The sequence below is a fragment of the Asterias amurensis genome, chromosome 13, assembly GCF_032118995.1.
Source record: "Asterias amurensis chromosome 13, ASM3211899v1".
Lineage (NCBI taxonomy): Eukaryota > Metazoa > Echinodermata > Asteroidea > Forcipulatida > Asteriidae > Asterias > Asterias amurensis.
In genome coordinates this window covers 11107946-11129371 of record NC_092660.1, presented here as the reverse complement: position 1 = coordinate 11129371, position 21426 = coordinate 11107946, and the positions used below count along the sequence as shown (strand labels likewise).

Here is a 21426-nt window from a genome sequence, read left to right as displayed (position 1 = left end):
AGCCTCGGTGTACTACATGTATGTACAAAACATAAAACAATGAATTTCAATACTGAGAGCAATTTATTACAAAAATATGGATTAAAACAAGTGAGTCTTTAAAAGTCCCTTGAAGCTGTGAAGAGGGTCAGTTTGGATGAGCCAATGGCTGGTGTAGATCCTTATGCTAAACGAGAGTAATGGGATCTTCTAAGCAAATACAAAGAAGGTATGTATGTGGTGTTTTGGGGCGGGTGCTGGTAAGTCATTCCATAAAGATGGTGCAATGAAGTTGAAGGCTCTCTGACCCTAACATTGTGTGGAAACAGTATTTTGCATCAGTAAGGATTGGCCAGTATAACAAAGTGGACGAACAGGAGCACATTAATGATATCATCGTACAAAACTTAATTTGTAATCCTACGTAGGTCGTACCATCATCATGTCCACTCATCACATGGACGAAGCAGACATTTTGGGAGACCGCATCGCCATCATCTCATCTGGTCAGCTCCGTTGCTCGGGCTCATCCCTCTTCCTCAAGAGCCGCTTCGGCAGTGGGTACTACCTCGTCTTGAATAAGCACATGCCTGGTGATGACATTGTTGTCCCTCCAGAGCTCCTGGATTCATCATTATACAACGCCGGCTTTGGACCTCCTCCAGGTTTCTCGCCAATGGATCTCGGGGGTAGACCGGATCTGGTAGCAGGGGCGACGGTGAACCCCATGGATGCTGAGAAGAAGAGTGCCGACTTTGATTTGGTCGGCGCTTCTCAGGTTGGTAACATTCAAAGAGTTGTGAGTAACCTCTAACAGAATCTTTCCAATAGAAGCTTTCAAATAGAAGCTTTCCGATAGAAGCCTTCCAGTAGAAACTTTCAAACAGAAGGTTCCAACAGAAGGTTCCAACAGAAGCCTTCCAACATTTCTTTTAACAGAAAACAGGTAGTAACGGGTAGTAGTGGTAATGGTTTTATACCACCCCCTTATTGTTTGATTCAAGGCTTTGTGTTATTATGGTCACTACTGTTTCATGCTAGTTTATATTATAGAGAGTCAACCAACTCATAGTTGTCTTTGTGTTTTCTTCTTCAGGAGTCCACCCCCCCCCCCCCCACAAATTAATGTATCCTCCGTTATAACTATTTTTAATTACCTGGGGTGCAACAACTTGATGTTCACCTCAATTTTTCCGGGGTTATCCATGGATACATGATGAGTTACTTCTTGTCTAATTCTGCAACTCTCCATATTATGAATGTAACTTTGTGCAAGTATATTAAAATGTTTTTGTTGTATGACAGGAATGGTACTACATGTATGAAAGATTATTGTTTGAAACTTTGGTATACACTGTATTTTCTGTCTTGCGAATAGAATAAAGTTGCTCTGGAGCCGGAAGACGGAGTGGACATACCCTTCAAGAAAGAGAAACCCCCAGTTGATATTCCAGGTGAGTTGTACTCCCTACACTTAATTATACAAATGTTGTATAATCATGTTGGGTGTGTTCGTTTAGCTTCCCTGGGTCAAACCCGGTCTGCCCCTGGTACGTTCAAATAGTTTTAACGTCATTCCAGGGGGCTCACCCGGGTCAGCCCCCAGTGCCCTGCTTGTGGAGTGGGGTCACTTTGGGCTGGCCCCAGGTGCATTACGTCACAACGAGAGGGTGAGTGTGATCGTTTGATTAGCTCTTGTCAGGGGCTCACCCGAGTGAGCACTGCGGGGCCAATCCAGGGAAGCTTATCGAATGCACCCATTGGCAGTTCACATTTATCAATATTTTGCAAATTTATATAAAAGTGAAAATTGAACAACTGGCATCATCTAGGTCTGGGGAGAAGCAACAGCTTTTGTTCCTGCAGACAAGCACAAAAGACAAGCACAAAAGCAGTGTTGTAGCCAGACCACTTTTAGTGCTGGGCTCTCCCAGTTTTAGTGGTTGGCTCTTAGAACAGATACCAATGGCGAGTGGTTCAAAAAAACTATTGATGTTTAGATATGGGGCCATCATTGCTGAAGTGCAATCTGGGGGAAACCTGTGCTGGACAGCACAGTGTTTTTTGCTCAAAATGCTGGGCGAAGTTGGTTCTGGGCAAGCCCTCCCAGCACCGCCCACCGTGGCTTCAACACTGTATGAAAAGACAACACATATCAAGATGTAAGACAGTAATTAAGGCCTTTATTATTTATACCTAATACACATAAAATTAGATACAGTATTTGAGAGTGTTAAAGTTTATATTTTGTTGAATTTATCTTCCTTTAGATTGTGGCTCTTGCATGGAGTCTGTCGTGACCCGCTTCATCCAGAGTTACATTCCAGGCGCTTCTCTATGTGAGAACCTCGGCAAGGAGCTCTCTTACATCCTCCCCCAGGCAGCCACTCAAGGAGGCACCCTCGAGTTTCTCTTCAGAGAACTTGAGATGTTCAAAGACCAGCTCTACATCAACAGCTTCGGTATCTCAGATACAACCTTAGAGGAGGTCTTCCTGGCTGTTACTGATGATGTCGGCGTCTTCAACGAAGGCGAGACTGTCCAGGCGACTGATAATGGCCTCTTGCCACGCCCTTTCATGGGGCGTGGAAGCCTGCGGAGACGCTCGTACGAGCTTCCAGCAAGGAGCAACAGCATCATAGAGCGACGGAGAAGGTTGGAGCAGACTGCAGAGCAGAATAGTCTGATTGATCGTGATGGTAAACAGATTTTATTCTTCCAGAAGTTCCTTTAAAGACACTGGACATTATTGGTAATTGTCAAAGACCAGTCTTCTCACTTGGTGTATCTTAACATATGCATAAAGTAACAAACCAGTGAAAGTTTGAGCTCAATTGGTCGTCGAAGTTGTGCTTTCAGATGCATGATTTTGAGACCTCAAAATCTAATTATGAGGTCTCAAGATCAAATTCGTGGAAAATTACTTCTTTCTCGAAAACTGCGTCACCTCAGAGGGAGCCGCTTCTCACGATGTTTAATACAATCAACCTCTCCCCATTACTCGTTACCAAGTAAGGTTCATCCTAATAGTTATTTTTAGTAATTACCAATAGTGTCCTTTTAGATTCAATAAACAATTTGAAGACCCCCCAAAACACCCTGTCTCTTATTGATTACTGCCACAAAAATAAGCCCTATTTGAAACAAGATCCATATTAAAATACACAAGAATCAGTAAATCTTATGGTGATGAAAGTTTGAAAGTGTTGGTTTTGTCCCTATGCCATTGCTTGCCCTATGCCATTGGTTATGATGATGGAAGTTTTAATGTGTTGGTTTTGTGTTCATGTGTATTAAAGGCAGGAGATTTCTTTTTGGTAGAAGTCATAGACCAGCATCCTCACATGGCATATCCAAACATAGTACATAAAATAATAAACCTGAAGCATTTTATAAAAGCAGTGTAAAAATTTGGTGTTTGCTTTGGGATGAACTTCTGTATAAAAAAAGAAGTTAATCTTAATGTAAAACAAATATGTGACCCGCTACATGAAAATGAGTCAGATGTTGGCAATTTCAAGGATTGAGTTATATGCATGGCTGGAAAGAACACACCAACAGCAAGAATTTGGTACATGTATACACATGTATGTCTAAGTTTTGGGGTGTATCGCAATGCTGAGTTACTTCAGTTTGAAATTAGTCAGTATATCATTTTTTCTGAAAAACGAATTAAAAGTAAAATGACGTTTTAAACTACCATTTCGCGCAAAAGGATATAAATCAGACATAAGTATGATCACAAAATTGTTGTATTCATAGCTTTATTGCATAAAAGTAAGTGTTCTAAAGGTTAACCATGCAAATATAAATCTTAAAAAGTAAAAAAAAAAAAAAAACATTTTCGTTTTTTTTCCCACTCCACATTAAACTGTCCCTTACTTAATAATGCATTGGGCGTCATCTGACTCATTTTCACATAGCGGAAAGAAATTGTAGCGTAGCGTATAGAAATTGTACAAGAATTCAGTTCTTATTTAATTGGAATTTGCTCTGTATGTTTTATTGTCCTTTTTTTATATCTCATCGCCAGCTCTTGATTTAGAACATCAGACCATCCCAGAGGACTCCATCAATTTTGATGATATCGACTTGGGAGACGGGATAGCGGGTGCTGATGGTGGAAGACCCACTAAAGATGAGAAGGTCCAGACGCCCAAAAGGCAGCTCGATCGCAAGACCAGCAGTGACAAAATCATCCACGAGCCGCTTAAACGGGAGAGCAGCAGCGACCCTGTTCAACACAAGCCGATAAGTCGTCAGGGAAGCCGCGAGCGAGTTATCGAGAAAGTCCAGATGAGACGCCAGCATAGTAGGCAGCTGAGTCGTCAGCTGTCGAGACAGGCGAGTCAAGACGCACTTGAAAACCAACAGACAAATGGTGAGTTTTTCATTTCCTCTCTGTTTGGTAGACGGATAACATTTCTCCGATGTCAAATTTTTGTTGGATTTCCCGTCGGACAGTATCTCTGTCAGGGAAACATGGCTTTATTTGCCGAAAGGCACATATTTTCTGATGCACAAAGGCTTGCCCTATGCCAATAAACCCCACTGTACATGTTCATGCTTTGCAAGGTTTTAGCCAGGATTTGGTAAAAGGGTGTCCAAATTTGCTGGAAATTTTAAAACTGGTTGTCCAAATTGTTCACTTACATGTACAATAAATTTACATGTAAATGACAGATGAAACTGGGTGTCCAAATTAGAAATAGGGTGTCCAAAAGACACCCAGACACCCCTCTGGCTAACACTATGATGCTTTGGCTTTACTGGATATTTTTTTTGTCATCAAACCTTACAATATCTTGAATATTCTGAAGACATATTTGGTTCAATTAATTACATTTGGTTTCCTTTATGTCATGTAGATTAAAATATTCATTGGAGTCGGTGTCATTAAATCTCATAACTTGTAACTTTCGTAAATGTGCATAATTTTCCATGGAATCAATTTTTGGTAATCATATGTACATGTACATGTACGAAAGTTTGTCAGCCGTGTTAGTTTTCACCCATAACGATGCATTGATTTTTTATTTGAGGCTGAAATTTGTTCACTCCATTGTGTTTGTAAAACGAAGGCTTAAGTGTGAAACAATAGTGTGAAAATAAAAATCTGTATCCCACCACCTGCCTTCAAAAATCCACCTCTTTCCCAGATTTCACCTCACCTATCCCATCCCTTTTTAACCTCTTCCCCAGACTTCACCCCATCTATCCCAGCCCTTTCCTCTCTGCCTTTTCTACCGGCCATCCCAAATCCTACCCCTCCTCTTCCCATCCTCTTCCCAAAAATTAAGTCCCTCATGAATATGTTTGCCTTTTTATTTTGACATTGTGAATGTGTGTTAAATTTTGGTTCTTCCTCCCCTAACCCAAATAATAAACTTACTAGCAGACACGGAGCCAGTCGAGCCTAGTTTGTTTACTCGAGCCCAGTCATTACTTCATCCATCGTTCAATGCCGTGCCCACAGAAGGTACATGTTTAAAGCCTGCCTCATACTTCAGGCGAAAGCAAATGCAAAGCAAATAATTTGCTGAGTTAATCTTACGCAAAATCCATGACAGTTAATATTAATAGCTTGCTCTCACTACATGTACTTGTCTGCTGTGTTAAAACAGAAAGGTGGTCAAAATATCCAAAGAATGAACAAAGTGCGACTGTTTGAAGAGATCAGAGCCATGTGTTCAGAAACTTTCAACATAGAGGGACCAGTTTTCTTTGGTCACTTGATTTAACAAGACGCCATTTTCAGTCCAAATGTAGCACCATCCAATGTGCAATCTAGTCTGGCCCCCTGCATGCCCAAAAATAACTTCTAATCGCAATTGTGACAACTCTCACAGTACATAGCACTGGAACGGATAACCAAAGTGCGCCCTCAAATGACAGATAATACTGCAGTCTGATTGGTTAATTTGTTGAAGCTCCACAGAGGTTTGCAGAAAGTTGAGCATTGCTCAAATTGGGCGAAACTTCCTCCAAAACTGAATATTTTTTGTGTAGTGAGGAGCAGCTGTGAATCGAGGATATTGTTAAGTTTGCTTTGCCTTTGCATTTCACCTGCAGTATGACTTAAGGCTTTACGCATTCATCTTTTTTTCATCATGGCTTCTTGACAAAATTTAGAGAATGCATGTCAAATAGATGGCTTTATTAATGGATAGCTTTTAGATTTTAGAATACAAAAGATTTTGTTTTTTCCTCTGTCGGGTGAAGTTTAATTTCTCCTACACTAGAAACACCCCTCCACCAATTGTCGTGGACCATTTCCATAGAGTTGTTAAGAGCTGGAACTTACACGTACTAGCAGTATTGGCATAGTTATTCATGTAAACATCAAAATGATGCTCAAAATGTGTGTTTAGGTGAGCCAGTTCTGCAATGGTTGCAACACGGCACGGTTGAAATGAATAAACAAGCAATTTGTAAAAATCTAACACCTGTGTCAGACGAGCGTGCCAGGGTCCCGCTGAACCAAATAGATTAGGGGAACTACTAATTTGACCTGAATTGGATTCAGACAGGTGAACTTAACATAAAGTTTACATTAGGGTCAGCTCATGACAAGATCGACGTCTGAAACCAAGGCGCTCAAGAGTAGTTCAGAATGACTGCAACAGTTGATCTTTTTCAACTGCTAGCGCATCCAGGCGCTCTTGTTTCAGACGTCAAACTTTTCATGTACTTTAACTCAGAATTTGGTTCAGCGCGACTCTGGAGCACCTGTCTGAAACAGGTGTTAGGGGACTGTACCATACATACATGTACATTGACTACAATTGTCTGTATTGCTCATTAGTTCTGATAGACTTTTATAGCTACTTGAATAGTGAGCTTTGTGTAGTACATGTACATGTAAGTCTGGCTACAAAATGGTCTTCACTGACTGCTATCCTTCAAACTTCTGCTGAACATACAATAAGAAATAGCTCCTTATTACCAACTCTATGAAATTTGTCCAGGTCTGAAGTTTTCAGTTTTTAACCAATCTTTTCTAGCCCGTATGCGCAGTTCCTGGGTGCAGCGATGACATTGCTGGGATGCTGGCACAGTAAAGGTTTTGTACATAAAGACATGGAAAAAAAAAAACGGTTTTCTGTTGATTAGGTGCCTTGCTCAATGGTTTACACAGGACAGAACAATGTAGAACACTCTGACCATAAATATTTGCAATGGAACAGCAACTGAATCCTGAAAACGGCGCAGACAAGAGATGAGTGCATGATAGACACGGAAACTGCACGGCCATATTTAAAATGCGTTACATCAGCAAGGTTTTTTTTTCTTTTTCTTCTTTCAGTATTCACTTTTAAAGGAGTAACCCTGTTTTCAGCCCTAGGTGGCAATGGCCTCTGAAAAAAAAAATTGTAGCCCACACCTTGAAGTGGCCTTCAGGCCTGGTGTGTCTGGCGACTTGCATAATTTTATTTTACTTTAAAATATTTTATAAGTATGCTCAGCGACATTATGTCTACTTTCCTGTCAGAGAAATTGTGTAAATTGTTGAGGAAGACACTAACATGTGACTCACTCAAAAAGACAACTTGGTTTCATGGCTTTGTGTAAAAAACCGTGCGCTGCTACATGTAGCATCTCCGCAATGGTGGTGCAATTGTAACGCTTGTGCGTACGGACTAAAACAGAGTTGTCTGTTTGGTTAAGGTTTTTGTTTTATGCCAAGAAATTACCAATCCCACCCCATGTTTAAATAATTACTCCTAAACCCTGGCTCTTTTGTTTACCTGCATGAAATTCCTTTGTTTTAATTTTCTGTAAGGGGCCAGTAAAGTGTTTCGACTTCTTTTGAAAATTGTGGGTGGGTGGCAGGGTCAAAAGATTACAAGATGCTTAAAATCAAAATTAAGTTCAAGTTTTTTTCGGCGCCCGTCTCGTCAGTCAACCTTGCCTCGATAGATCACATCATCCCAATATGGTCAGCCTTGTTCAAACGGTAGACCACAAAGTCTTGACAATTTCCTCTTTTTCGTAACTTGAAAAAGAAACTGTCTTTTTTTAATGACACAAGTGCCACAACCAGGTTAAGAGCCCACACTCTGCTACAGAGCTTGGCTACCCTTCCCATGAAATGCGTACAGACCTTGTTGGTTGGCAAACACCGTAGAGTTGTGCACTAAGCAGACGCGTGTGCGCCACGGACCCATGAGCCATGTACAAAACAGTGCGATGTTCCCTCATTTTGCCAATCAAAACGTTAGTGCGCACACGCGGTGTGCAATTTACATATTTCATGGGAAGGGTCTATTGAGTCCTCCAGTTTTCTTAACACAACGTCAGGCCTGAGATTAATATGTCAGAGTTTTCAAGGGCTTCAATAGATACGGCCACCTTCAGTTATCCTTTCCATTCCTTTTTTTGGGTTATAACTTTACTTTCTTCTCATCTATTCCAGCGTGTTTTCAGATGGTGAAGACATAATCATCCTACCCTCATGGTTAGATTAGCGCATGCTTTCAGTTTACAACGTACATGTACATAGTTGCAAGCAACTGTTTTATCCCTTTATACATGTTATAGTTATCGTGGTTTCGTTGGACTGTTCGAGCTCAAATATGACTTGATAAAGAATAATCTTGCATGAGAAATGTTTTATTTTAATAATTATGAATTATTTTGATATTGCTAAGGATCTGCTCTTTATTAATAATAAGTATAGCTGATTGATTGATTGATTTATTATGGGATTTTTGTTTAACAGCCATGGAATTTCACTTTCAGGGACATGTGTTCAACTATGTTGTAATTGAGTTGCTTGCAGTACTCACTTCTAAATACTTCTTTGGAACTCCTTGCCTGGTGCATGTTTCCCTTCATCCTATGACTTGCCATCTTTTAAGAGGAATATCAATTCCTATCTTCAGCGCCACTGATTTTCTGCATTTCTATGTTTTCTACCTTGTAGCCCTTTACCTAGAGTGGCTTTTTGGGCAAACTTGTGTAAAAAAATCAAAATAAAAGAAATAATAGGCCGAGTCAAAATTTGTGGCTACAGCTACGGCTATGGCAAGGTCATGCGCTTTCATGTCTTAAAAGCACTGGCCACTATTGGTAGTTACTCAAAATAATTGTTAGCATAAAAACTTACTTGGTAACAAGCAATGGAGAGCTGTTGCTAGTATAAAACATTGTGAGAAAAGGCTCCTCTGAAATAACTTAGTTTTTGAGAAAGAATTAATTTTCCACTGAAGTATTTGAATTTGATTAGAATTAGAATTTGAGGTCTCGAAATCAATCATCTGAAAGCACACAACTTCATGTGAGAAGGGTGTTTTTCTTCCATTATTATCTCGCAACTTCGACGACCAAGTTCGAATTTTCACAGGTTGGTTATTTTGTGCATATGTTGAGATGCACTTAGTGAGAAGACTGATCTTTGACAATTACCAAAGGTGTCCAGTGTCTTTAAAGTATAGCACGTCCATAGCAGCAGTCACAGCCACAGCTGTAGCCGCTTAAATTATGATAAGGACTGTGTCTAGCAGTTATGACATCTTCTCTTGCATGGGGAAGTTCTCAAACCCACTCCGGTAGCCAGTAGATTTCTCTTCAGGATTTTGAAAGCACTTCTATGCTTACCACATACTGCTGTAATGGTAAAACTAAAATATATTCTTTATGACCGATATGACTTTACACCTGCTGCTAACTAGGGGTTGAGACATAGCATGTGGGGGTCTTTGGTTCGAATCCTAACCCAGTAACCTTCTCCCAGCAGGGGCCAATTTCATAGAGCTGCTTAAGCAAAACATTTGCTTACATGTAAGCACGAAAATAGCTTGCTTATTTTACACATGTTACTGGCCCAAATTTCATGCCAAATATATTGCTTGTGACTGGTATTTAGTTTTTGTTTACTTGGCATAACAATTGAGTGGAGTCTTGGCCGGTAATCTGATTTTACTAAGCAAGGATTTTTTGGCTTTTAAAAGCAAAATTTTGTGCTTAAGCAGCTCTATGAAATTGGGCCCTGGACTCACGAAGGCACCAAGTCAACATGCATATTATAACAAATTATTGCAGGTCGGCACCATGCAGTAGCAACAACACAAACAGCACAGCATTTTGGCTGGTAACCCAATCATGTGCTTATAGCAAGAATTACTGTGATTAACAAATTGTTGAACTTTACCGGTGTCATAGACGATTTTGTCCCCCATGGTTGTTTGTGTCTCCCGTGGTAAATTAACATGGGCTGATCGAAGTTGATTCAAACGAGGGCGATATTGGATAAAATGTATACACAATTCACCATAATGGGGGACATCCTTAGTCAAAGGTTTTGCAATAAGACAGAAAAAGAATATATGTTATGTTGGCGTAACAGGCCCCCAAAAATAAGGCAGGTACATGTAGGTAGGGATTTTTTTCTCCCCCCCCCCCTCTCAGCAACAAAAATGACATGTTTTCTAATTGTTTAAGCCAGTAGTATACACAATAACAAAAGAAAAAAAGGTTACACACAACAAATAGTATATTTTTAAACTCTTGATTCAAGAATTTATTTTTATTTTTTTGTCTTTAATAGATTTTTATCATTAATTAAATTTCTTCCCTTGAAAAAATAAAAATATCTACACATGTAGGGTCGGCCATATTTTTAGGGTAGGTCGGGATACGCCAACACAACATTTTATTTATTTATGCCTAAGCCATGTTCATTTATTTGCCTTTGTTAATATGCTACATGTACATGAGTTTCAAAATAATAATAATATCGCTTGATTTAAATTGAAGTTGACAACATGGAACAAAGATCACTGAAAATGCTCCTCACCAAACAGCATGGTGTTTGCTTTGACGATATTTAGAACAAACATGTAGTAGTTTTCTTTACGGTAGCCATTTTGAAGTTTTGTTTTGAAGATTTAACATATGCTCAAATTGAAAACATGTGTAACAGGCATGTAGGCTTTTTAAAGAGTGTTCAGAAAAAGCATTATGTTCCTAACTATATTATCAACTAAGATTCCCAGCTTTTCTGAAGTACGTGTACTATGTTCCTTTTTAAGTGTAATATTTTTGTCCAATGTAGTCGAAGTGTCCAGTGTGCGTATGCCAGATGCAGAAAGCTCCGAGGCCCGCGCTAAAGATTTGAGCGGTCGCCAGGTGCGTGGATTGACCCTGATACGCAGACAGTGTTACGCCCTGTTTCTCAAGAGATTCCACCACTTCAGGCGTAGCGTAAAAGGCTTCTTCGCACAGGTGAGAGCTAGTCTTGGATGGGTGGGAGGTCCGTGGAGTGTCGAGCTCAGTTCAGGGAACGCAGGAGGCGTGTTTTGGCGACTCTGAACAGAAACAAAGTTCTGATGTTCAATTAATTAAATTTTATTTGATTAATTCTGGTTTTGAAGCCAAGGACACCAAGAAACGACCACTGAATTACTATACACGTTTTTTAAAAAACATGGAGAGGATACAAAAACAGGAAGTTTCCATTTGTAGATGTGGGAGAAAAACATCAGAATTATTCCAGGGAAAATCATGTAGGGACTGTGTTGTGTCCTTGGTTAAATACGAAGTATTAAGGGGTTTTGGGGTTACGTCATCTTGGATGGTAGAGCTGTATTACATGACATGAAGTGAACATGATAGCATACGGTTAACTAACTTCTCTGCGTCCTTGTGAATTCCTTACTGACTACACTACAGACTGAAAACCCAATCAACAAGGCAATTTAAAGGCAACCAGTTATTAGAGGCAACCTCCAATAAGACAATCCCATCACATTTCAGTGTTCTCATTATTTTCTTGGGGATAGTGTGTTACAGCAAGAAAAATTGCCCCATGTGCTTCATAAATTTGCATTAACCGGTAGTGCAGTTTGTTGCCTCAAAGTTGCCTTAAAAAATGCCCTGAGTGACATGTGTAGCCTGAACATCTGACGTCACACTTCAAGGCTTGTGAATTACGCCAGAGTTCTGCTGTTGAACCCACGTACATAATCACCTTTGACCTTGCATCATTTCACAAGGCCTTCATGAGATTCGCATTCGACATACAGGTGTATAAGGACAAGGGAACAGTCTATGTGTGACATGACCTATAAGGCCCGGTCCCACTGCAGCGATAACGAGAACGATAACGATCACGACGCAAAGAGAACGCGTTCTATTGGTTGAATTGCTCCACGCAGAATACGCACACGCTCATTCAACCAATAGAATGTGTTCTCTTGGCGTCGTTCTCGTTATCGTTCTCGTTATCGCTGCTGTGGGACCAGGCCTTAAGACTTGTTTAAAGCTTTCATTGATTCAACAACTGTATTTCCTTTTCTTTTTTTCCGGCAATTTGTTTAGGTCATTCTGCCAGTTGTCTTTGTGTCCTTCGCCATGTTGTTTGGAGTCCTCATGCCGCCACAGCCCGACACAAAGCCACTTGCCATGGTACCCTGGCTCACCGGTGACTCCAACTACATCTTCTACAGCAACGACAATCCCGGGGAGAAGTTATCTCAAGGAATGGAGGACAGCGTGACCAATGATCACCCTGGTATTAGTACAAGATGTATGGCTGATAACCCATTTGTTAAAGAGTAAGTTATTGTTTTAATAGCATGGAAATTTAAATATGGAAGAGTTTACAAGGTGCTACGGCGCACACAGCAGCCACAGCCAGGAACACCAGGGCAAACCCCTTCACTTTTGCAGTTATTTAAGAGTTTTTGAATTTAATGTGCAGCCCAGCACCCGACTGACTCGACTGACTCGAGGGTGTCCTGGTTCTCTCCCTGGCTGGAAAACCTGAGATTCTGAACCCCTAAATAAAATTTTGTTGATAATTTTCCTGTTAAGGGAACTCGGCAAAATCCCACAAGGGGATATAAATACCAAGCTGGCAACAACCATACAAACGTTATTAATTTAAAGATTATATTTTTGAATCGCACAGTTCAAGAAATTGTAATTCAGTAACTAGACGGCAATACTTTTTCTATTTAAAGCGGTTAGCTTGGTAGGATTCAAGCCCACAATCATTGGACCACAGTGCCATCGTTTTCAAGATGTCTATAAATCTCAAAATATTTTGAAATGAAATCTTTCATTAAAAAGTGATTTTTATTTTGTTTATTGAAGTGGGTTCAGTTGCGCCCCTGACGAATCCACCGACTGGCACACCAAATCGATGGACCCAGAACTCTACCTGAAGTACCTGAACGAGTCGCTCCATTGCTATTGTACCGGCAAGGGCTTTGAAAGATGCGACGAGGGGGCGGAGGGACCTCCCCCTCCTGAGAGACATACACCCAGCATGGACATCCTTCAGAATTACTCGGATACAGATGTCAGCTGGTACCTGAAGACAACGACTAAGGACTTTATTTGGAAGAGGTCAGTTTAATGCGCCATATTTTTACATTGAGAGCGCCCTCATTGAAAATATATTGTACCTTGCCTGTAAGGTTCTGTTCCAGAAAACAATAGGGACTTTTCGTTTTCGATGACGGATGGTTCTGCGACAGTTGTTCAGCTAAACGTTGTCGTTTTCAGCACAACGAAGATTCATCCCAAGTACTGTCGTAGAAATTGAGGGACGACCGTCCACAAAGCCGACGCATGCGCAGATGACGCCAAATGTCATCTTTACCGTTGCAGAACCATCCATCGTCTAAACGAAAAGTCCCTAATATTGTCACTGCATGCAATATCATCCCCCTGGGAATCTTCGGTCCTCCGATCACTTGTTGTTCCTAAAACTCTTATAAGTAGGAAATTGTTCATTTCTCTCTGGAACCAACTTCTTGAAGATATTTGTAATATTTCCGATGTACACGATTTCAAGATTATCCTCAAAACTCTAGATATTTTTAATTCATAGTTTTTGTTGCTTTCCACTCTTCTTCTCTTTTGTGAGTTGTAGTTGTAATTCTATTATTGCCAAGGAATATTCAAGGAACTGAACAAAGATGTCTGCATTATGGGGATTCATAGCAGTCCATATTTCTTTCAAAAAAGAAGTTGGAGAAAAAGTTCTGTAATTTTTGTCTGTGCAGATTTGGCGGTGTAAGCTTCTTGGAGAGGGATGACATGGCCCCCCTGACCCTAAACATCTCCAAAGAGGTACTTGATGGTTTGGAGGCTACGGACACCAGCCAGCCAACCAGCGCAATGTCAGCTGGACTCCAGTCCAACGTACGTAGGCCGCATTTGGGTTGAGTTTTTTACATTGGTACCATGGGAGGTATGGAGGTTGAAGAAACAGACCTTTCTTTTGTTTATAAACAAATTGCCTCGGTTGGCATGGTCGGCCGAATGTTAGTAAAACACTAAATCTTAAATAAAATACCTCTCATAATTATTTGTTTTGTTTTTTAACAAAATCAACAAATTTGGTTACATTGATACAAAAAATAGCGATCTTTTCTTAATTTGCACGTACGGCTTTCCATAGTTTTCAATCTGGGTTGGCAAAAACTCGGGCTGTGACGTTGCAAAAGAAAGGTATATACCCTCACCTCAACTAGTCTCAACACCATTGATTCTTCTGTGGTTTATAGTTCACTCTTTCAGTGCCCACTTTTCTTTTCCATTTTGAACCTGTATTGCCCAGCCTTTTCGAAATTCTGTTTTAGAATACATGTAAAAAAAAAAGGTCTTGCTCACTAAACAAACATGTATTATGTGTTATTATTATTATTACTATTTTATTTGCCATAACCGTACAAAACATAATACATTGACAGCAAATACATACCATGATCCGTAGATCTGTTGCCCCACATCGTGAAATACTTGTGCCTGAAATGAGTTTTGATGACGCAAGGCCGAAATCTGCTGTTTTGAAAACAGTGAAAATTGGGGTTTTCACTCTTTTCTTGTAATGCTGGTGGCTGATTGAGGTAAAAATTTGGGTACCGGTCAACCGAGTTGACTTGGGACCGAGTTGACTTGGGACCGAGTTGACTGGGACCGAGTTGACTTGGTACCGAGTTGACCCATAACCAAAAATTTCACAGGTTTGTTAATTCATGTACATGTATATGCTGTATCACTCAAAGTACAGATACTGGTCTTTGACAGTTACAAAAATGTCGGCTGTTGTGTGTGTTAAAATGAACTTTTGCATTTAAAGGGTTCAAAAAATGCAAAGGAATACTTTGCCTTTAAAGCCATTATACACTTTCGGTACAGAGAAAAAAAAGTTCACCGATTTACAAATAATTTACAGGGTTTACAGAAGGTAATGGTGAAGGACTTCTCTTGAAATATTGTTCCATGAAATGCTTTACTTTTGAGAAAACATTAAAACAATATAAATTATCGATGGGGGAATAACAGATTTATTTTAAACACATGTCAGACACGGCGAAACGTGCGGAAACAATAGTGGGTTTTCCCGTTATTTTCTCCCGACTCCGACGACCGATTGAGCCTACATTTTCACAATATACACGAAGTGTGGGCCTTTGGACAATATTGTTTACCGAAAGTGTCAAATGGCTTTAATATAAATGTACTGTCATTTTTCTACAGGAACTTGTTCCAGAAAACATAACAATTAGGGAGATCTACGCAGTCATGTTGTCCCTGGCAAGATTCCAGAACGTCAAGGTAACATTTTTCTCTCTGTTTGTTCGGGGTTACCTGGCTGAACACTGGAGCCAAGCACTGGTGTCTCTGATCAGCAGATTATGGGTTCGAGTGTCTTTCAGCAAAATTATTGTTATTATTATGAATTATTATGAATTATGAATTGATATCTGAAACAAAAAGTCGCATCCCCTTATGGTGATCCCCTAGCTGCCGCTTCCCAGGTTGTATCATAAATTGGGTGTGGTCCCTGGCTACACGGCAGTTAACGGTTGTATGGCTTCTGACTGGCACCCCCGAACAAAGATATTGACAAAATAGGGACACCGCCAATATAGGGCTAGATAGCTCAGTTGGTAGAGCGCCGGCACGTTAGTCCGGAGGTCGTTGGTTCGAATCCCACTCTAGTCAATTCTTTGTTCAACCCCAAAAACCTGTTATTATTATGATAAGATGTTGATAGGCTTCTTGATATTACCCCTGCGTTGTTCTTGGATCTTTAGGTGTGGTGGGATAACGAAGGCTTCCACGCCCTTCCTGCCTTCATCAACATGGCCAACAATATGCTGTTCCGTGGTCACATTGATGAATCCAAACGCAGCGAGTACGGCATCTCTACGTTCAACTACCCGATCAACCTGACGACAGAGCAGCTGGACGAGCTTGTCATGTAAGTTCAGACTTCTACACCCATGTTCACTTAAACTAAGGGCGCCTCCTCATCTGAGGAAGAACCTTCCGAGGACGAAGTGGAGAAAATCTCACAACTGCCAAATTTGTATAAGCTGCTTAAGCACAAAGATTAAACAAAGCAAAATTTGGCTCGCCACAATAAGGTTACCAGCCAAAATACCCTGTCCTGTCATTCTGTGTGACTGGTTTCCTGCTTTATTTTTGCTCAGCAGACAAAGTGCCGTTTGCGAGTTGAACTTGAATAATGCCCAGCACTGTGTACACTTCTCCCATGTTATTTTTAAGCTGTGTTGTCTGCTAAAACAGCTCTATTTATCTTTCTGTAAAGCCTGTAAGCACAGAAACTTGCTAAGCACTGTAAAGTATTGCTTAACAGTATTAGCTGTTTACCAGCTAAAATTACTGAAGGTTTGCATTGTTGTGACTAGTGCCACGTCCGATATTTGCTTAGCAAAGAAGTTTGTCAAGCAGTATTTTCTGATTAACAGCTTTATGAAAATTGGCCTTTGGTGTTGAAGCTCCGACTTTGTCCCGCTCTCGATTGGCCTGAATTGATTCCAACCTATTCCTAAACTTCTGTGTGACACTTTCCAACCCATAGGAAGCAACTCCCAGTCAACCTAGCCACAGCTTTGTTCGTTGTGTTTGCTCTTGCCTTCGTTCCGGCCAGTTTTGTGGTGTTCCTAATCATGGAGCGAGTCTCAAAGTCCAAACATCTGCAGATTGTCAGCGGAGTCAATCGAACCATGTACTGGATGACAGCACTCTGCTGGGACTTGGTCAGTTTTGAAAAAAAAGAAGACATGTTATAGCGTCCGCCTCGTTTGTAATGAAAAAAAAAGGAAACATTTTTACAATCTCAGATGGAAAAAAAACCCCCAAAAACCAAGCTAATTGTCTTGTGTTGGACGGCCTTTTTTAAAAAAAAAACTCCTTCCTCTTTTCAAAAAGGCGGGACTCTTAACATGTTTTTTCTTTTATTTGGCCTTATGGGTTGTGCAAGTCTTGTGTGTATTTGAACATTTTTGGGACTACATGTACTTTAGTCTGACAAAGTTTAACGTGTGACAAAGACAATTAGCACCTTCTAAACGGTTCCTGTGTACAAGTACGCACGAGACCTGCACAGTTTATTTCTCATTTTATTCATTTAAAAAATCTTTTTTTAACCATCAACAAAAATCTTTCTCAATTTTTTTTTCTGAAAACATGAATACTTGAACAAGAGAAATATCATAGCAAAATTAATTAAGTTTAAAAGGGACACCATTTTGCAAAGCATTTTAGCTTGAATTTGCTCTGATTAAAATTGCAGAAAATTTGCAGATTGACAAAATTAATTTGATTTATATTATGGTTTTTGTACTGTTATACTGTCTACCTTAAAATATCACATTATTTCCCAAACTAACAATATAGGAACAAAACAGTTCACTTTGACAGATACAGAATTAATTATGTTGCCTGTTCGGTTTTAATGTTTTGCGATGGTTTTTCTTTCCCTAATTTTGTCACAGACGAATTACCTGATCCCAGCTTTTCTGACAATTCTCGTATTCTGGTGCTTCAACCAGCAAGCGTACATTAGTCCGGAGACTGCTCCTGCCACTATCCTCCTCCTGCTGCTATATGGGTGAGTCTAGAACCAGACCTTGAAATCATAAACAGAACACATTCCATGTTGGTACTTAGATTGGATAGTGTTATGAAATTCCATTCGGAGCATTGTTTTTCTGAAAACTTTTAAAACAGAACTGAAGACAATGCTCTTGACACACGCATACTCTGTCTAAGTGGTGTTTGAAGCTTTGCATGGTGTGAACGAATAAGAAGTACCTTTTATTAGGTACAGCGGTGTCTAAAATCTTTTTTTGAATAGGGCGTTGCAGAGCCGGTGTGGTCTCGACGTTACGAACAGTTTACTCTGCTCATCTTCTGTCTAGCTTGGTAGCATTCTTTTAGTTTTTGAAATTGTTTATCATTGAACATCTGTTTTCATCTATTGCTGTTGCTCCAGGAGTAATATACAAAGATTGACTGCTTCGAGTGCTGTAGTTAAAACTATGACTCCCGAGGTTATCCCCGGAGCATTCTCATTTTCCCGAGGCGCAGCCAAGGGAAAATGGAATGGTACCAAGGGAGTCAGAGTTTTAACCACGGCACGAGTAAAAGCAGTCAATATTTGTTTTATAGCACCCCAACAGACTATTTATCATCCTCGTACACGTAAGGTTCCTAGGCGCATTTCAGATACACAGATGCACAACTGATTGGGTTCGAGGTGGGTAAAAAAGACGTCTGGGTACCGCGTGCGCCATGTAATAGTCTTTTGACTATTGCATGGCAAACGACTATCATACGGCCGCTGGGTTTCTAGTAAAACTAAGACATATCATGTGACAGGCTCTCAACCAATGAAAAGGCAAAATTTTTGTAAGGGGTGTTATAACTAATTTTATTGTATTATGTATGAATGTTTTTGTGAGTGATGATTCTCAATTCTCAAAACTGTTGTTGTTGGTTAACATACATGTAGGTGGTCTGTTACCCCGATGTCCTACCCAGCGTCATTTCTGTTCTCAACGCCCAGCACGGCGTATCTGTCATTAGCTTGTGGCAACATGCTACTGGGTATTCTAACTATCACAGCAACGTTTATTCTCGATTACTTGGCTGCTGAAGATGAGGTAAGTTTGTTTCTTTTCCTTCTTGTTTTTCTCTTTCTTGCCATTTCTGGGATTCTATTAAGGCAGTGGCCACTATTGGTAATTACTCAAAAGAATTGTTAGCATAAAAACTTACTTGGTAACAAGTAATGGGGAGAGGTTGATAGTATAAAACATTGTGAGAAAGGGCTACCTCTGAGGTAGCGTAGTTTTTGAGGAGGTCATTTCTCACTCAAATATTAAAAGACTTCAGGCCAGAAGCCTTTAATTATGCGATATCTGAAAGCACACAAATTTGTGCAACAAGGGTGCTATTTTTTTTCATTATTCTCTTGGAACGTCGATGAAAAAATAGATTTGTTATTTTATGCATACAGTTGGGATACACCAAGTGAGAACACTGGTCTTTAACAATTACCAACGGTGTCCAGTGCCGTTAAAGGTTTTCTTACAATTGTATGTGTTAATAACTCTGCATTTGTATTTTTTTCCCCCAGTCCTTGAAGGCCACTAACGTGTTTCTGAACAAACTGTTCTTGATCTTCCCGCCATATTGTCTCGGACGTGGTCTGATCGATATGTCCACCAATCACCTCACCTTTACAGTGTTGAGTCATGTCGGTAAGTGGGATTGCTATCAATGCATAATTGGAATAGTCCCAAGTTGTAAAATAAAATAAAAAATATTAAAGTGTACTAATTTTAGGGGATAAAATAAAAATGCATAATGATATTTTAACCACAGTTAATTCCCCAAGTTGGAGAAAAAAAAGGGGGGAAGCTATTTGCTACTTTTGTGTGCCACTTTGTTTAAAGGGTTTTGATAGCTTTTGTAGATCAAGTTTTTGGCCATGACATGAATCCCTACTCACTGTGAATCAAGATATTTGTAATACAATTTACCTGAAGATATTTCAGCTTCCTGAGTCGACAAGTTTTTGAGAAATCTGTTATTATGTTGTACCAGCTAAAATAATATTCCTCTCACTGAGAGAAAAATTATTTTTGTGAAATTGTTTCTACTCATTTCTCAAAACCTACAGTATCTCAGCAAGAAATATTTTAAGGGAAACTGTCCACCGTCAGTATCTTTAAACTGTATAAGTTTAAATGTAAATCTGTGGATGTTTGTATTTTGTGTCAAACAAAAAGTAACCGAACCCTTTAACGAGTGAGACACATTTGTATTAAGTGTGATTTTTTTACTCTAAAAGGTAAAGAGTCAACTCTACCCAACCCGTTGGACTGGGATGTGATGGGAAGTAACCTCTTTGCCATGGCAGTCACCGGTGCTTTGTTCTTCGCTCTGACCATACTGATTGAGTACAAGTTCTTCCTGAAACCCAGGTTGGTAAAGGATGTGAGAGAGGAGAGCTACCAGTACACCCCTTGCAAATGGCGTCCAAAGAGTGCCCTCACTGAGGTCAAAGGAAGACCTACATGATTGGCTGAGAGTTGGGTGCAGCGCATAAATGCGCACCTGTTTCCATTGTTTTACCTCAGGGAAAGCAGCCAACGGAACGGGTCTATAATTAGGACCCACTTTGTAGCAGTAAAGTTATTTTTGAGAATTGCCCCCGATCCGCTCAGCAAAAGTAGTAGTTCCGTTCGATTTCTTACCTCCCCTGCCCTAGCCTAGGTAGTAGTTCAATTCAATGCAAGTCAAAATGTATTGCATACTTCTCTTCTCAAGATATAGCATTCAAAATATCTCATAAGCAAAATAATAAGCACAGAAGATGGAGGGAAAACAGTTAATCTACATGTACGTAAACCAAAACGAAGAGAATATGAGGCTGTCAGATTTAGCCAAGGCTTGTAGAAGACAGCCCAGATAAACAAACTACATACTTGGAGACAAGACAAACAGGTAACGAAAGAACATGACACAAAGCCGACTGGGTTGCTGGCAGAACAGTTTTTTGTCAGAACCAAGTTGTCTCCTTGGCTGCAAAATCTACTCCACTGCAGTGTGGTGTTTAGGCTTTAACCACTGAGACACTTAGACATGTTTGATTAGACTGGTTCATGATGATACGTTTATTATTGGTCAGACGTCTTGGATTGCAACTTATAGACTTAACAACTACAGTCATTAGAGGGCGGTATAACAACTCTACAAGCAGTAGAATAAACAGCAAGATATATAAGATGTACATTCCATGAATTATAAATGACTACATTCCCTTAATGGGAGACTTTCAGGACACTTGGTGGCAGCAGACTTACCAGGTAAATTCCATTGTTCTCGCTAATGTGCGCACGCTCAGAACTACGTAAACAATGGAAATTTACCTGGTAAGTCTGCTGCCACGTAACACCTCAAAGTCTCCCATTAGTTTTGTTTTTATCCACTCTGAAACGTTATGGGGATATTTTTTTCTTCCAGACATATCAAAACTGAGTCAGCTCATACTGTACCTGAGGACGATGATGTGATACGTGAGAAACACCGAGTACTCAGCGGGCAGGCTGATGGTGATGTCATCAGAGTGGAGAGTCTCACTAAGGTCAGTCAAATACTCACTTTGAAACT

General features: G+C 40.1%; 1 protein-coding gene across 3 annotated transcripts in view; it reads left to right on the top strand.

Moving 5' to 3' along the window:
- LOC139946603 (phospholipid-transporting ATPase ABCA1-like) overlaps positions 1-21426 on the top strand; it is an 80579-nt gene that overhangs the window by 45923 nt on the left and 13230 nt on the right. The window contains exons 27-43 of one of the 3 annotated variants that reach the window (XM_071944302.1): positions 408-757; positions 1358-1433; positions 2250-2678; positions 4013-4360; positions 5378-5458; positions 11036-11205; positions 12301-12536; positions 13078-13332; positions 13995-14133; positions 15475-15552; positions 16035-16201; positions 16826-17003; positions 17742-17857; positions 18761-18911; positions 19388-19511; positions 20105-20237; positions 21280-21400. In XM_071944302.1, coding sequence (XP_071800403.1) covers positions 408-757; positions 1358-1433; positions 2250-2678; positions 4013-4360; positions 5378-5458; positions 11036-11205; positions 12301-12536; positions 13078-13332; positions 13995-14133; positions 15475-15552; positions 16035-16201; positions 16826-17003; positions 17742-17857; positions 18761-18911; positions 19388-19511; positions 20105-20237; positions 21280-21400 — 3152 coding nt within the window. Of the gene's footprint in view, positions 1-407; positions 758-1357; positions 1434-2249; positions 2679-4012; positions 4361-5374; positions 5459-11035; positions 11206-12300; positions 12537-13077; positions 13333-13994; positions 14134-15474; positions 15553-16034; positions 16202-16825; positions 17004-17741; positions 17858-18760; positions 18912-19387; positions 19512-20104; positions 20238-21279; positions 21401-21426 lie in introns of all 3 variants that reach the window. The other 2 variants (XM_071944301.1, XM_071944303.1) reach the window with 2 other exon arrangements.